Source organism: Halichoerus grypus, chromosome 8 (assembly GCF_964656455.1).
Source record: "Halichoerus grypus chromosome 8, mHalGry1.hap1.1, whole genome shotgun sequence".
NCBI lineage: Eukaryota > Metazoa > Chordata > Mammalia > Carnivora > Phocidae > Halichoerus > Halichoerus grypus.
The window spans coordinates 50,334,222-50,352,360 of record NC_135719.1 but is presented as its reverse complement, the minus strand read 5'-3'; the positions used below and the strand labels follow the sequence as shown (position 1 = coordinate 50,352,360).

General features: G+C 36.4%; 1 protein-coding gene across 14 annotated transcripts in view; it reads right to left on the bottom strand.

The window, feature by feature from the left end:
* Nucleotides 1-18,139, bottom strand: part of HERC1 (HECT and RLD domain containing E3 ubiquitin protein ligase family member 1) — a 188,747-nt gene that overhangs the window by 124,014 nt on the left and 46,594 nt on the right. For all 14 annotated transcript variants that reach the window (XM_078079228.1, XM_078079231.1, XM_078079238.1 and 11 more), the window contains exons 3-10: nucleotides 14,873-14,968; nucleotides 10,290-10,484; nucleotides 8,941-9,252; nucleotides 6,642-6,738; nucleotides 5,931-6,074; nucleotides 4,700-4,827; nucleotides 1,422-1,566; nucleotides 1,156-1,327 (exon numbers count right to left, since the gene is read on the bottom strand). In XM_078079228.1, coding sequence (XP_077935354.1) covers nucleotides 1,156-1,327; nucleotides 1,422-1,566; nucleotides 4,700-4,827; nucleotides 5,931-6,074; nucleotides 6,642-6,738; nucleotides 8,941-9,252; nucleotides 10,290-10,484; nucleotides 14,873-14,968 — 1,289 coding nt within the window. The remainder of the gene's footprint in view (nucleotides 1-1,155; nucleotides 1,328-1,421; nucleotides 1,567-4,699; nucleotides 4,828-5,930; nucleotides 6,075-6,641; nucleotides 6,739-8,940; nucleotides 9,253-10,289; nucleotides 10,485-14,872; nucleotides 14,969-18,139) is intronic.

Sequence of the window (18,139 nt, the reverse complement as noted above, 5' to 3'; positions counted from 1 at the left end):
CATCAGGTTCCACACTCAGTGGGAAGTTTGCTTGGGATTCTCTTCCTCTGCCCCTTCCCCGACTCACATACACTCACACTCTTGCTCTCATATAAATAAATAAATCTTTAAAAAAAAAAGAACAACTCCTAAAGACTCTTCTGAAGACTGTCAAGATATTGGGAACCAACTATCTACATATGAATTGGGAAGCTGCAAATTTAATATGAATAGCAAATTATTTATAATCAATTCATTATATTTTTAGCTTTTGTTTTGGAGGGTAATTATCTATAAATGTTTTTATTGGTAAGAATGTCATAAATCAAAAAAAAAAAGAATGTCATAATAAATCCATCTGAATCAAGGGTCTGGAATGCAAATATAATATATGCCAAGTTTAAATTAGCCCACATGCATCTGAAAATATCTGAAACAACCCTAAAATTCCTTAAAATTCACACTCCTAATAAAAATCATCTACCTGATTTTCTAAAAAGATATGGTTATCTCTTTAGGAAAAAGCTAAATTTCTGCAAAAGCAACTTGCTTTGTTTAAAAGTATAGCCACTGCTTGTTTTAAAAAAACCAACCAGACAAAGGCCACTGAGGCTAATCAACTATTTAATAAAACCTAGCTCTGGGGCACTGAGGTGGCTCAGTTAGTTAAGCATCTGCCTTCGGCTCAGGTCATGATTCCAAGGTCAGGGCTGGGATCATGACCTGCATCAGGCTCCCTGCTCAGCAGGGAAGTCTGCTTCTCCCTCTCCCTCCCTCCTCACTCATGCTCTCTCTCTCTCAAATAAATAAAATCTTTAAAAAAATAAAAAATAAAACCTAGTTCTGACTGTATTTTAACGTAACTTCCTCTTAATATGGAGACATTTAATTTTTAAAATCAGATCTAGAGACAGAGAAGGAATTCAAAATGTTTAAAAGACACTTAAATCAAGAAACTATCTTAAATAGAGGGTATAACTTATAACTTCTTGCTTATATAATATAGCCTCAACACTCAAATCGAAAGAACTCTAGATGTCATTTCTGTGACAGTAAAAAAATCAATACTAGAAATGTTCAGAAGGGCATTTTATGAACAAAGTACAATTATTTTTGTTTTCACTGGTGTTTCTGTTGTTATTAGAACACAAGAATTTTTAAATGTGGCATGCTTACCTATCCCTAGGAAGAGCAGTCCATGCCAGACTATGTGATGTTCCAGCAGAGATCTGCTGAATAGCTATGCCATCTAAGCCACTCACTTTTTTTGGCTTAGTAATAGGACCTGTGGAATTTCCTTGGCCACATTGCCCCATTGAGTTATTGCCCCAGGCATAAACTTCATTATCTAAAAATAAAATAAAGAAAAACCAAATTTAAATGCAATACATTTATAGAAGATAATAGTTAATACTATTTCTTTTAAAAACAAATGACATTACCATGAGAAAGAGCCAAACAATGACTGTCTCCAATAGAAATATCAACTATTCTTGTGGCAGCCAGTTCTTCAATAAGCTTGGGTCTCAAAGCAGTAGCTTCTGAAGAACCACAACCTAGACAAGCTCCACAGCCCCAAGCATAGACCTGAAACAAACAGAAAAGCACTACATATAATATCCTGAGATATTAGGTTGAAGACTTACGTTGTTTAAAAATAAATATCATCTAGGGGAACCTGGGTAGGGTAACTGGTTAAGTGTCCAACTCTTGGTTTCAGCTTAGGTCATGATCTCAGGATCATGAGATGGAGCCCTGCATCAGGCTCCACACTGAGTCTGGAGCCTGCTTGGCATTCTCTCTTTCCCTCTCCCTCTGCGCTGCCCCCCATCCCCTGACCAACTCACGTGCATGTGCACGCGCTCTCTCTCTCTCTCAATAAATAAATAAAATCTTTTAAAAAATAAATTAAAAAATAAGAGTGTGGCTTGATACTAAATAACTTTTGGGGTGCCTGGGTGGCTCCATCAGTTAAGCGTCCACCTTTGGCTCAGGTTATGATCCCAGGGTCCTGGGATCAAATCCCGCACTGGACTCCCTGCTCAGCAGGGAATCTGCTTCTCCCTCTTTCCCTCCCCCTGCTTGTGTTCTCACTTGCTCTCTCTCTCTCAAATAAAATCTTGAAAAAAATAAATAATAAACTTCTGCTGTTAAAAATAATATTTACTGTTTTGATTGTTAAAGATTTTATAGTTATTTATTTTGCTGTTTTTAAATGTTCACTATACAGGCAGACAAGCAGCTGAGCTGAAAAGAAAAATAACTGGTCATAGAAAAAATGGAAGGATCTTAGAAGGATCTTAGCAGCTTAGAAATACTGTTGCTATCTTACAACTTCTCTTTCATATGTTTCCTACTCTGTCTGCAGGTCTCAACAAATATTTCTTGGTTGATTAGACCAAGGTGTGAACATATAAAATGAATTATATAAGTCACAAAACTGATGTTTATGATTCAGTTAAAAATCACATCACCTCATTGTTATAATAATTTTAATGATCACTTACAAAGAGGGCCATGTGAAGCAGTAGTCAACACAGCTCTCCGATCATCTTCATTTTTGGCTAATTAATACAACAACCACCACTGATTGATTTAAGAAGCTTAGGGGAAAGGTGAGTTGAAGAGGAAGATAAAAGGGTGAATGACTATCAGATGGGCAGCCCCAAATCAAAACAATTAGCAAACTGAGTGACTTTTTTTTCCTTCGGTGGGTTCTGGTAATATCATATAGACTCTTACCCTTATGCCACTGAGTTCGGGAATTTTTTTGTCTTGCAATTCTTTCAGTAAAGACTACTGAGAGGTTAAACCTCTTAAGCAAAAAAAAGAGCAGCAAATACTTGTACCAGTTGCTAGAGAACTACTTAAGACAAAAATAGAACAAAATTCCAGTACACTAAAGGTAGATGTTAGAAGGGGTTAAGAACTAAAGACAAGTAAGGTGAAAAAATACATAGTCAAAGTCATTCAAAATTTCCTAAATCACTCATCAAGTACAATACAGTTCTGTCATTCAGTAAGATCCATATAGCTAGAGTCTGCTCTTGCCATGTTCCTCTGGCTGAACACTAGATGAAGAAATATCTGGCTTGTATTTAGGGACCTTGCTGTATAAAATATACATACTGTATTTTTCAACATAAGAATCACACTTAATATGATGGGAAGTCAGCAGTGAAGTGGCCTGAGAGGACTGAGGGAAAAACAAATGTTGCTCATCTCATGCTCAGCAAGTATAATGGTAAACAGAACTACCCTTGTCATTTAAACGTATTTCTCTCTCACTTTATTTTTTCCTAAGTATATATATTTGATTTCACATAACTTAGCATACTCATGATACAACTCTTCTATATAGCAACTAACTCACAAGTTCCTTTGAAATTCAATGTAATAAATGTATTATCATTATTAGCAACTAATAGTTGAACAGTACTTGGTAATTTATAGAAATTTTCAATTCATGTAATTACCTTATATGATCATTTGTAAGCAAAGCAGATATCATTACCCCTCTCATACAAAAGAACCACATGATGATCAAGGGAAGTCTGTGATTTGCCTATGGCTATACATTAAGCAAGTGAGCATCTTCTGGCCTCAATTCATAGATTCTTACCACAAAACCCATAGTGAGGAAGATGTAAAAGAGAAGTTCCAGGTTTTAAGGCAGCATCCAGCATTGTAACAAATGACTAATGTAATGAAATATAGGGTAATGAACAGTTTGAGTTTGATTTTTTAAGACACAAGGCATTCTAGTCTCTCCAAAATAATTACACTATACGCTAATTTCAGCTTTGCTGTTCATCATCTGCCTTGTGAATTAGTCAGAAAACATTTTTATACCACTACCTGGTACGTAATGGATTCCTACATGTGAGAAAAAGAGTGGTCAGCTCACTTTTTCACTGTGGTTGCTAATGGATGTAAGAAGAAAATTATTACTAAGTCTATCACCATACCTGGACCCTCTCCATCACCAACAAAAAACAGAGAGAAGTCAAAATATGCACATAGAGGTTCAAAAGTTAATAAAGGGATCGTAAAGTTCTGACTATCCTAAGCCTGACTAGCCCTTTCTTAGAAACACCTATCCCTCTCAGATCATCTTCCATATGGAAATTTCTCCTTACCCTCTTTTGATCATCTTCTTGCCTTCTTAGTTCCTATCACTGGTTTCAACAAGATCTATTCACACTTTCTCCCACTATCCATAATTTTTAGGAAAAAATTTAAAGGGTGCTGAGTGCTAAAAAGGTTTTATAAAACCTGTTAATACAAAGAATGGGGCTGAGGATGGGTTTATCTGGGTCACACAGGCCAGGTGAGAAAATCTGGTTCCTTTGCAAATACTCTACCTCTTCAAACAGGAGAAAATACTTCATTTCAATAGATTGCCTTTAAAATGTTATTTTTTTAAGGGGCGCCTGGGTGGTTCAGTCGGTTACGCGTCTGACTCTTGGTTTCAGCTCAGGTCCTCATCTCAGGGTCCTGAGATCAAGCCCCATGTGGAACCCCGCATTCAGCATGAGTCTGCTTAAGACTGTCTGTCTCTCTCTCTTTCTGCTCCACCCACACTCTCTCTCTCAAATAAATAAATCTTAAAAAGTAAAATGTATTTTTTTAACTTTAAAGTTTAATTATGATTATTACTTTTTAGTCACCTACTCCTCTGAAATAATTTAATCCTTTTATGATCATTCCTTATTCCTACCTGCCCTGTTGATGTTAAAGCAAGTGAAGACTGGCTTCCAGCACAAACTTTGCGAATGAACATTCCTTGTAAAGCTTCAACAACTTTAGGTTTATACACTCTGTTAGTATCTCCATGGCCAAGTTTGCCTACCAAAAAGAAAAAAAAAAAAAAAAAAAAAAGCACATTCAAGTTAAACAATTTATTTGTTTTAAAGAAACTCTGTTCTTTTACCTAAGTATTCATGTTGATAAATATCACTCATCTTTCTATCACTAACCTGACAGATGTGCAAAACTCTGTTTCTGACAGCAGAGGAGGTGAACAAATGAATGTTTTTGTTACAAGAAAGAAACAACCAACCAACAGGCTTCTGAATCTTAATTTCAAGCAATTAAAACCACTTTAAGAGAGATATGGAAAATTGTTTTTCTTTCTCTACTTTTAGTGGTCATATTTCTAACTTCAAATCTGCTGATGTAATAAATAGGTTGTAACAAGCAGTTTGTATGTATCTAATTATTTTTAATTTTTGAACAGAGCCAATAGTTCCTGAAATAGAAAACTTGGCAAATCACTAAAGAAGAAAAGCAAATGGCCAACAACATATAAATTCAACCTCACTAAGAATCAAGGAAATATTAATTAAATACCATTTCACTACTGAAATTATTTTTTAATACCAATTGTTGTTGAAAGACATGGGAAAATAAGCAATCCCACACTGCTTTGTGAATTTGAATAAGCAAATTCACACTGTAGTTGTGAATAAGTGGACAAGGATTTAGTCATTCGTTGTATAGTTTTTGATACAGAAAAATATTTGGAAACCATCTAGGTACTCAATAATAAACTGATTTTTTTAAGTTGTATTACAATTACATAAGGGAATACATTGAGCTACTTAGAAAAATGTATAGCCAGAGAAAGATATTCAAAAAATACTGTCAGATAAAAACCAGGTTATAAAATATCTAAGATATATACATGTCTGCTTTGGTTTTCAAAAAAGACATCTATGTGGAAATACATGTACATGTTTATATAAATACATATATACTTAGAGGTCTACCTATGTAAGTTTTAACAATGGCTATAGTAACATTCATTGAAACAGTTCATTTAAATTTCTAAAATTTCTACTCATCTTTAGAGAGTTTTCCTACAATAGGCATGTACAACAGAAAAGTATATTTTTTTTAAATCTCAAGAAAACAAGCCCAAAGCTATCAATAAATAATTTTTTACATACCATTGTCTCCTCCTCCAAAAGACCATACAGTTCTCCCATCTTTAGACAAAGCAATAGTATGTGAACTGCCACAAGAAACCTCTCCTACATTGCTAATGTCTTTTACTAATGTTGGAATGTTACGGCTATTACTGTCTCCGTGACCTTGGATAAAACACACACAACAAAGAATAATGTTGTTAACTCTTTCTTTAGGACATTACTTCACAGGCAAAATAAACATTTTAAGTTAATGATAGAAATGAGGTATTTTTAAAGTGCAATTAAATATGAAAGACAGAATCATTTCCAGCTATCTTCTCATCCAATCTTCTAGGCTGCTCTCAAACTGAGACACACAGTCCCTTCAGTGAATCATTAGAATATTCTATATATGCTCCTCTCCCAGCACTTGTCTAATGCTATCTAGTATCATGCTCATGTCAACTTGTTTTCACACACACTTCAGGATCATGACGGTATCTTTCTTGTCCCTGAAATCCTTCAGTGTCTGCTCATAATAGGTACTCAGTAAATACTTGCTAGATTTAATTACAGCTTAAATTTCAGCATTAGAATCCAGGTATTCGCAGTATAAAACTATCTTCCTCTGGGCTAAAACTAACAAAATAATTAACAGTTTTTTGGCCTATTAAATCTAGTCTCACTGCTTCTCTGTAACCATCATTTCTATTTTTCTGTGAGAGTAACTTCAATTTTAAAAAAGCTTACCTAATCTTCCAAAGTCTCCTTCACCCCATGTGTATAATTCACCATCCTCTGTGACAGCAGCACTATGTCTGTACCCAGCAGACACACAAACAACTACCTGCATGGCACACAAAGCACACCAAGATGAAGAACATGAATATGCTAAAACATATAGTTCAGATTTGATCTTATGCACAGAGACCAGAGATACTGATATTCACAACTTATCCAGAAGTTGCCATGTACAGTTGTAGAGGCTGTGCCCAGGACAAGGGTGCCTGAGGTCATGAAAGTGCTGAAATACAGCCTCTGCTCTGTGTGCCAAGCCATGAAACCTGGCTTCCACCCGAAGAAGATGATAACTTTCCTTAATTCACACAAAGGCACTGTGAAGGTTAGCAGGAGCCCTGAACACATCAATCTAATCACTTGCAAGAATACTGTATCACCAATCAAGTCTTTACTCAAAGAGTTGGCAAGGGCTAAACATGCATGGAACAATTGGAACAATAAAAAAATATAATGTTAACATAAAACCTACAGTCCTGGCTAATCAAGAAAAAGTCATTACATAATAGGGATAATTCTCAAAAACATAGTGACTATTACCAATGCAGAAAGATCTAAGCAGTATATAAGCTTATATTAATTAAACTCTTAGCAGTATCTCTTTACCCTCAATTAGCTGTACAGTTGATGGGTAGAATCAGGGGAATAAGAGTATAGAGCAACATAATTGGGAGATGACTCATAGCTTTTACCACTGATCAAAATAGTGATTTAACAGAAAAAAAATATCTATACTAATTACTCTGTATCTTTTCAATCTCCAAAAATCAGAACTCACTTTAGAAAATTCAAAATTTAGATTCAATTAAAAATACTGAGAACCATGCAATGCCTGGGTGGCTCAGTCAGTTAAGTGTCTGCCTTCAGCTCAGGTTATGATCTCAGGGTCCTGGGATCGAGCCCTGCATCAGGCTCCCTGCTCAGCTGGGAGTCTGCTTCTCCCTCTGCCCCTCCCCCTCAACTCATGCACAATCTTTCTCTCTCTCTCTAAAATAAATAAAATTTAAAAACAAACAAACACTGAGCACCTAATACATTCTGGATAATATGCTAAAAACTTCTGAAATTTTTATCTATAAGTTATTAATTTACTTTTTGGAATACTTTTCCTTTATGACATTCATACTAAGTTATATTTAATTGGCAATGTTTCCATTAAAAATAGAACATAACATAATAAAATAAAATTAAAATTAAAAAATAGGACATTAAAAGGAATACAAGTAAAAAAATGTTTAAAGAATTGGAATTAAGGAAGAAAGAAGGTGCTAGAAAGACTAGAAAAATACAACTTCAAATAGTATTTATCTGAAAATTTCCTTAGAGCCCCACATTCATACTCTTATCAAGTATCCCATGATGCTGTCAAGTGGAACATTCCAAAGCTCACTGCTTTGGGGTTGATGTCTAAGTTAAAATACTACAAGTTATAATAAAGTAAAATTCATTTGATAGCCAATCTTGTCAGACAACCTCCCATGAAGGAAAAGTGTCCCAACTTGCAATTCTGGTATAATATAAAAATTTAAACTTTAAAAAGGTCTTATATAAAAAAACTTTTGTAGCAAGAATGTAATCTTAAAATAGAGGAACCTGTATAATTGCATATAAGTTCAGGGAAATACCTTCACTTCTTTAAAGAAAGGTAAAATAGAAATTAGAAGAGGAGATCTAGGTTCAGCTTCTAATGGTGCTAATTATTTGTATGTGATCTTAGGCAAGTGAGTTAACCACTCAAAATGTCTCATTTCTATTAAGATGCCACCTCCTCCAACCTTATGATCTCATTACCTAATATCACACCCCACCCAAGTTAGTATCTAATACATTACTCAATTTTTTCTTTATTATTATTTGAAATTATTTTATGTGCTTACTTATTATCTGTATCCACAGATTAAAAGCTCCATGAGACCACGGATCTTGTCTGTTTTGTTCACTACTGTATGTCTAAGGCCTAAAACACTGCCTGGCACTTGGAAGATACTGAACAAGTATTTGTGAAATGGATGATTCTCAGTTTCCTCATGTGAAATGAGAATAATAACTACCTTAACAAAGTTGTTATAAGAATTAAAATTAAGTAATGTATGTGAAAGTGTCTGGTAAACCATAAGGCAAATATACAAAACATAAAAAGGATTTGGGGGTGGGGGGGAACTTCAGAAAGAACACATCAAAATCTGAAACATATAATCACTTATAGCACAGCACATCTAATTACTTTCAAATACAAAAAGAAAGCACATACCTTTCCCTGCAGAGGGCCCTGAATAAGCTTGGGATATTTCTGTGTTGAACTATTTCCATGTCCGAGTTTCCCATAATCACCATCTCCCCAACTGAAGACTTCTCCTTCTGTTGTAAAAGCTAAGGTGTGACCATCAGATCCTTTAGAAGATGAAACCTTTTTAATGGACCTGTGAGGTTCAAATGTTAACTTTTTTAAAGTGGACTGATTATTAGAATCTCCAAGGCCCAGTCTCCCATAGCTGCCTTTACCGCAAGCTCTGACAGAGCCATCCGTAGAAATAACAAAAGTGCAGTATTGTCCAGCTTCAATCTATAAGCAAAAAAACAGAACAGTAAAATAAAATGCTTCTGTGAGAATCAAAGTAAAATATTTAATGCTAGTTTTATCAAAGAGGTTCAAAGAAGTCTTTAAAAGCAGAATATGGCATGAATCTCCAGAGATACTAAACAGAAAATTAAGAAAACTATTAATGGCCTTTTCATGGTGACTTTATTGTTGAGCTCAAATTAATGCATATTTTATCTCTTCAGGGTATCTACCCTGTCATGATTCAATAAAACAACAAAGTAAAATGTTTTAGCCTCATCTTATAATTGGTGGGTGAAGGGCAAGGAATAAAATTATCTTATAAATTCCTTAAGAGTCCATTATGGCGGGCGCCTGGGTGGCTCAGTTGGTTAAGCGACTGCCTTCGGCTCAGGTCATGATCCTGGAGTCCCTGGATCGAGTCCCACATCGGGCTCCCTGCTCGGCAGGGAGTCTGCTTCTCCCTCTGACCCTCCCCCCTCTCATGTGCTCTCTCTCTCTCATTCTCTCTGTCTCAAATAAATAAATAAAATCTTTAAAAAAAAAAAAAAAAAAGAGTCCATTATGGCAAGGACCATATAAAATGTATTTTACACTCATTTGGAAAAAACCTAACTTTAAATGAAACTAGTAATAAAATAGAAAGTTGTAGCTTGGCTAAAAGGTAGCTACAAATGTAAAAAGTAATCATAATAAGAAAATAAAATGCCAATCTGGCAAAAGGAAAATTCCGGCTTTTGCTTAGTCTTATTTACCATTTGCATTGAATACAATGGTAAGTCTGTTGTCATTCATAATTCTTTTAAAAAATCCAGCTCCTAATTTAATTTTTTGAAACTTGAAAACCATGTTATTAGGGAAATGGAATAAAAATTTTTTTTTCTGTTAAGATGAAAAGAATGATACAGCACGGTATATAGAAACAATATAGATAACAAACAAGAATCTTCACTCACTTAAAAAAACAAACAAACACCTCTTAACACTACTTATAGCAAACCGTGTCATCTACCAATGCGTAAGATATGCAGAGAACTCACAGTCTGAGCATCGGAGAAACTGGGAGCCAGTTTGGGCTGCAGTATTTTCTCCTGTGTGCCTTCCACCAGCTGATGGCTGCTGTTGCTCCCCCAGACATAAACCTCACAGGTTTCCGAGACAATGGGGGCATCACCAGTCTGAATACTGTCTGGGCTAGCACACGTCCTTGAGTAATCAGACGCCATTCTGCAAACCTATTAAAATTAAAAACATGCAAAACATAGGCAAGACATTCTTAATGGAGACAGCTTTATAAATGTTGTCTGAAATTACTGTTTATTTTCCTTACTTCTAAAACTCTCAACTGCTCAAATAACCTAAAAACAATACATCTAATTTTAAATACAGTTGGCTAGACTACTTACTCCTGCAAAAGATACTAATAAAAGTGGCAAAAATGAGGAGGAGGAGATACATAATCAAGACTTTTTTTTAACTAATAATTATTGCACACACAGCATTACAGAAAAAAAAACTTAACAAAGTAGAAGGGGCGCCTGGCTGGCTCAGTCAGTAAAGCATGCAACTCTTGATCTCAGGGTTGTGGGGCTTGAACTTTTTAAAGTTTACCTTAAAAAAAAAAAAATTGCTAATCCTATCACCTTTATACAACGAATGTTATCTTTTTTACTTGTGTTCTTCCAGAATTTTGCATATACACATTCTTTAACATAGTTATCACAGTGGATATATAAAAGTGATGAAATAAAAGTCACCTAATCTTCATGAATGAACTGTTAATTTTCCACCTAATGTAAAAACCCCAGTTTACTTAACCCTTTTATTTCTTTTTCTTTTTATTAACATATGATGTATTATTTGTTTCAGGGGTACCCGTCTGTGGTTCTTCAGTCTTACACAATTCACAGCGCTCCCCATAGCACACACCCTCCCCAATGTCCATCACCCAGCCACCCCATCCCTTCCACCCGCCTAACCCTTTTCTTTTAAATAGGACATTTATTCTTTTTGTTATATAAGCCATTTTTTAATTTTTTAAAAAAGATTTTATTTATTTATTTGACAGAGACAGACAGCAAGAGAGGGAACACAAGCAGGGGGAGCGGGAGAGGGAGAAGCAGGCTCCCTGCCTAGCAGACAGCCTGAGGCAGGCCTCAATCCCAGGACCCTGGGATCATGACCTGAGCCGAAGGCAGATGCTTAACGACTGAGCCAGCCTATACAAGCCATTTTATTTATTTATTTATTTATTTATTTATTTTTAAGATTTTATTTATTTATTTGAGAGAGAATGAGAGACAGAGAGCATGAGAGGGAGGAGGGTCAGAGGGAGAAGCAGACTCCCTGCCAAGCAGGGAGCCCGATGTGGGACTCGATCCCGGGACTCCAGGATCATGACCTGAGCCGAAGGCAGTCGCTTAACCAACTGAGCCACCCAGGCGCCCTACAAGCCATTTTAAAGAACATAGTTTTGACTACATTTTTCATTACTCCTTAAGTAGAGAAGCTCAGAAACGGGGCTACTATATCCCAAAAGGACAACAATCTTATGATTCTTGAAACATACTATAACAAACTGCTTTCCACAATGGTTCTACTATATATCACCAGCAGTATATTTTATGTATACATAAAATAAAAATCATCACTTATTTACCATCTGTGTTGAATATAATGGTAAAGTCTGTTGCCATTCATAATGCTTTTTAAAAACCACACTTCTCCACCTGCCGTCCCCCACAACCCTGCCAAAAGGATAGGACCCAGGGTGGCCATCCCAGTTGCCCTAACCAAGGAATACGTCTATATGAGAGTACCAGTCTCACTGCATCCATACCAATAGTAAGTATTATGCTTTTAATTTTTTGCAAACTTAAGTGGGATAAAAGAGGATGCATTATTTTAACTTGACATTTCGTTATTATAACAGAACTAAAGTTTTTCTATTTATTTGTTTACCACTAACTTCTGCCCATTTATTTATTAGGGCTTAATGGATTTTTAATTGGCTTATATGAACTCTATACAGTAAAAATATTAACTCTGGGGGCACCTTGCTGGCTCAGTCAGTAGAGCATGTGATTCTGGATCTTGGGGTCGTGAGTTAGAGCCCCATGATGGGTGTAGAGATTATGTTAAAAAAAAAAAAAATTAACTCTTGACTACAGCTGTTAATTCTTTTGTCTGTGCTGTAGTGTTTTTTTGCTCAAACAAAACAGAAGGAAAACCTTCAAAAGTCAATCTTCAAAAGGATGACATGTGTGTTAAACATTTTCCAATGAACATGAGGACAGTTGTGAGAACATACAAAATATGTGTAAGTGAAGGCTGCCAGTCCCTAATAAAAGATCTGAAATTTTGCTGGAGACAAAAGGAGGGTAGTGGGGCCAAGAGTGTTAGAATTTTTTAATCTAAAGATCTATTACAAGTTTTATATGATAAATCACAGCTCTCCTCCTCCAACCCACATCCCCCAAAAAAGAGCAAGAGAAAAAAAAAATTACTTATAGGGCCTAGAAATGTATGTTTAAAAACTGAAGCAGGAACAGGGTAGAAATCCTGCAGCAGCAATGTCATTTTCTAAACACCCTGATTCACTACACAGAACAACTACAAGGCCAAACTTCAAATCCACACCTAACATTCACAACAAAACTAGGTGACAAAGGTACTTCCAATAACTCTGAAATATAAGCAGATGCAGACAGATAGTCTGGAATAATTTGATATGTCAGAGAGCAAGAAAGCTATGAAAGTTTATTAGGCCTATATCAAAAGAACTTGGGGGGGGCGCCTGGGTGGCTCAGTCGTTGGGCGTCTACCTTCGGCTCAGGTCATGTCCTGGGATCGGGCCCCGCATCGGGCTCCCTGCTCTGCAGGAGGCCTGCTTCTCCCTCTTCTACTCCCCCTGCTTGTGTTCCCTCTCTTGCTGTCTCTCTCTCTCTCAAATAAATAAATAAAATCTTAAAAAAAAAAAAAAAACTTAGGGGGTGCCTGGGTGGCTCAGCTGATTGAGCATCCGACTCTTGGTTTTGGCTCAAGTCATGATCTCAGGGTCGTGGGATCAAGCCCCATGTGGGGCTCCGCACTCAGCAGGGATTCTGCTTGAGATTCTCTCTCCTCTCCCTATGCCCCTCTCCCCGCTTGCACTCTCTCTTTCTCAAATAAATACATCTTTAAAAAAAAAAGAAAAAAAGAACTCAGGAACCACCCTAAAGAGACTACCCTAAAGACTACTGGCCAAAGATGAAACAATATGAGCTCCACTATAGATAATAATTTAATGGGTTAAAATTCAAACAGGTTTAAGTCTATGGGTTCATAATGATATTTTTCAAATGAAATCAACTGGTCTACTTTGGAAGATAACAGACCAATTCATTAAACTGGACACTAGTATATAAAATCAGTGTTAAAATTTTTAAAAATTAGACAGACATAATCAAGCATTTAATTCAGTCTTTCTTATATGAACTGAAGCAGAGTAACCAAATAGTTGATAAGGAAATCATCTTTATAAAAACATTCCAATGAATAAATAAAAGAGGAATGATACAATTAAAATATCACCATTTTGCAACCAATGAATTAATAAATGTAGTCATTAAGCATCAAGAGTTGCTAATACCACAACAAGAGAGACAACCAGAAGGAAACTGATGAACATGGTCATCACCAACACCATGTATAGTCTTGCCAAAGGGATCAAACCTAGGATCCATCAATCCTCAGGTTAAGCCTCTGGATCCACCTGCCAATTTGCAGGAAATAAATAGGACATAGTGAACTGATTATGAGTAATCAATCAGCAAAAAGCCCAGGTTCTGAACAAAAACATTGGAGGGAAAGAAAAAAATGGAGGGGAACCTATAGATTAAGAGATTTAAAAGACATCTTTTTTTTTTTTAAAGATTTTATTTATTTGACAGAGAGAGACACAGTGACAGAGGGAACACAAGCAGGGGGAGTAGGAGAGGGAGAAGCAGGCTTCCCGCTGAGTGGGGAGCCAGATGCAGGGTGATTCCAGGACCCTGGGATCATGACCTGAGTCAAAGGCAGATGCTTAACGACTGAGCCACCTGGGCGCCCCCCCCCCTTTTTTTTTAATAGGAAGGACTGCACTACAGTGCCTAGGAATACACACCTGGGTGACACAATGATAAAGAAATGCAAGGAAGTGATTACTCTAAAAGTCAGGATAGTGGTTGCTTAGGGGAGAAGGACAGGGGTTAAGACCAGGACATGAAAGAGCCATTTAGAATCGTTGGTAGTTTTATTTCTTTACCTGGGTACAGATTAGAAGGCTATTTATTTTATAATAATTCATTAAGCCTGACATTTGTTTGTATGTCTTTCTGTATCTGTTTTTATTTAAAAAATTTTAAAGTTACCTGCACATGATACAAAGCTCAAAATGAATAAAAGTGTATACATTGAAAAGTATGTCTCTTTCCCATTCCTGATGTCAGACGCCCTAGCTCCACTTTTAGGGGCAAACCCTGATGCTACTTTCTTCTGCATCCTTTCCAAACACTGAGTAATTATTTTTAAGGGATAAATATATGCTATAGCATTTTATGACAAAGTAATTTTTAATGTAAAAGCCATGATTATTACATACCTCTTCAAAGAGACATAGAGCTGCCTCATAGAGTGAGCATAAGCCATCAGATGTTCTGGTTGGCTCCCTCCACTGACTCCGATCAGCAGATGAACCCTAGAGTTTCAGAAGGAGAGAGACACATGTATTAAAATCATTTAAATATTCCACGGAAATATCTGAGGAACTGTATATATGAGTATGAGCACTAAGATCAAATCCTAACATCAGGTTATGAAACCAACTTTTACACAGAAGTGTTACAAAAGATGGAGCTATAGAGTGAAACAGTAAATTAAGTGTCAATCCCTCAATGACTTTATTCAACAGTCTTGGGCTTGACCTGGAAACAGACAAGGAGGCAGAATTTTGCAAATTACATATTATTTGGGTGGCCAATATCCAGTAAAGGAGGCCCTAGGAAATATTCTACTCTCCTGGGGCTGCCTTGCCCACCTGTCCCTGAGGATACAGGCAAGTAGAACATAGCCAGCTTGAGTGACGACCTTGACTAGAGCAGCAGAAAGTCCGTTCCTTCCTTCTTAGTTTCAGTAAAACTGAAGTCCCACAAATCAGTTCATGTAGCTACCTGACTACACTAGCAACAAAGCATCTTCTTCCCATCATAGTTGAGGAATCATAGCACCTCTCTGGGACTCTCCAGAGTAGGGCCCAATGGCTGTGACCAGAAATCATTCTGTCATTGACAAATGACAAACCAGAAAGTGAACTTGATCTCACTGCTCCTTCAAATTCCCAAATCCTTAAATCTTTAGATCACAAATGTCAAGTTCCTTCTCTGATTTAGCAACCCTATAATTGTGAAATTTTCATCAGTGGCTTTTTTCAATGCATACTATACTGTAAAAATATTTATATTCTAAATGATAAACTCGCAGATATATCATAGAAAAGTGTATCTTCTACTATAGAAGGGAGGTTGGCCTAAATGCCTGTAAGATCCCATCTAACTCTTAAGATTGTATGATTTTATCAATTCAAACTATTTTAATTAACATGATTCCCAAGAAATGAAACAAATGAATATGCTGGCTATTTAATTTATGGCTAGTGTATCAGGTACTAACCTGCTGCTGCCAAATCAATTTTTCTTTTTATTTGTTTAAGGTGGTGCTTCTCAAATTTTAATGTGGACATAAATTATCTAGAGACTGTGTTAAAATACAGATGCAAATTCAGTAAATATAGATGGGGCCTAAGGTTCTGCGTTTCTAACAAGCTCCCAGGATATGTCAATGCTGCCATCTGAGGTTCACTTTTTGAGTAGTAGGGCCACAGAGAGCCACTTGTAAGGTCTGGAGTCATACCAGAAGCTGAGTGTTCAAAATTAACTAGTACTAGACATACAAAGTGTTGCCATACCAGCAAATACTCAGGGGCACAGACTCTACAAATCCATAATTAGCTGTGCACTACTTCTGAGAAAAACACAATTGTAATCTGTGGCTCCATTATTTATAGGCCACCTCTAGTGATCACCAAATCAAAAGTAGATGTGGAACAACAGCCTGCTATGCCTTCCTAGGAGCTGGTACCAAAGCCATCAGAATCCCTCTTTTCATGCTTTTCCACAGTATGGAGGAAAATGTTAAAAACTGCATGAAGTTTTCAGTGACAGACAGATTTGGGTTTAAATCCAGGCTCCATCACTCACTGAATGTGTGAATGAAGGCTAGGTCTCCTTATTCTTAGACAGGAATAATGCCCATATTACTTAGGGCTGTTGGGAAGATTAAAGTTATGTATAAAACATGCTTAGCACAGTTTCTAATGTACAGTAAGAACTCAAAACTGGTAGCAGTAATTATTAATTTGCATCACGTGGACAGAGAAAGAAAATACAAGAAATCTTTAATAAATTCTTGCTAAATTTAAAAATACCAAACCAATAAAACATCCTTCAAACACTGTCACTTATTTCTGTTCTTCCCAATACAGTCAATACAGTACTCCCCGCCCCCCCAAATCCACAGTTTCACTTTGAGTGGTTTAGCTAACCGAGGTCAATAGCAATCCAGAAGCAGGTGCTCCTCTTTCTGACATATAGTCAGAAGGTCAATAGTAGCTAACACTAGGTAACAATGCTTATTCATTCACCTCACTTCATCTTCATCTCATCGGCATTTTATCATCTCACATCGTAAGAAGGGTGAGTGCAGTACAATAAGATATTTTGAAAGAGAAACCACATTTACATAACTTTTATTGCAGTATATTGCTATAATTGCTCTATTTTATTATTGTTGTGTTTAATCTCTTACTGTGCCTAATTTATAAATTAAACTTTATCATAGCTATGTACGTATAGGAAAAACCATAGTACATATAAGGTTTGGTACTAACTGCAGTTTCAGGCTTCTACTGGGGGTCTTGGAACATAGTCCCCAAGGATAAAGGGGGCGATAACGTAGTTAAGGGTAAGACTACTCCAGCCGCAGCCAGTAAGGATTAAAAATCTCTCTAAAACCCATTCTGTACAGAATTCTTAATGTAAATAAACAATACTACATGTAGGTATTTTTAAAGAAACTAAATATTGGAAAATATAGTACATTAAATATATAACTTTATAAAGTTTATAAGCTTTATAAACTTTATAGTACATATATATAAATATATTTAACATAGGAATTTCGATGGTCTAAAGATAAGTGGAAATTAAAATAACATAAATTCAGGGTTTCATAGGTCTTCATTTAATTACCTCCCTCTCTTAAGCACCTACCATCAAAAATAATGTTATACCTTTTATTTTTTTTTCACATTTGTCTTTTTAAGATATTCTGACAAGGACGTAAGACTGGATGGAGTACATTTCCATATATTCTTGCTATCTGGTTTTACTCTACTTAAAATTGCTTCAATGACTCCTCACTGCCTACGGGAACAAGTCTCAACACCCCATAGCACAAGATACAAGGCCCTGCCTACTTGGCAGCTTCACCTCATCCCATTCTACCCCATCCATCCAGGGGCTTGCTCTCCTACACCTTGGTCATTTTGTGAACTCTGGTCCTCTCATTTGAAAACCTCTCCAGCTCCCCACACTCACAGACTTCATGTTTGTAGGCAAACTCTTCCTACTTTTCAATTAGCTCAGGGATCCTTCCTCCACAAGGCATTTTCTGCCCCTTCCCTCCAGTTCTCCTCCTGTGTCCCATCTCCTCCCACTGCAGACCTCTACTACAGCCCATTATCATTTATTTGAAATGTTTGTGCATCTGTCTTTCCTTAAACTGTGAGCTGGCTGAGGGCATAGATGCTACA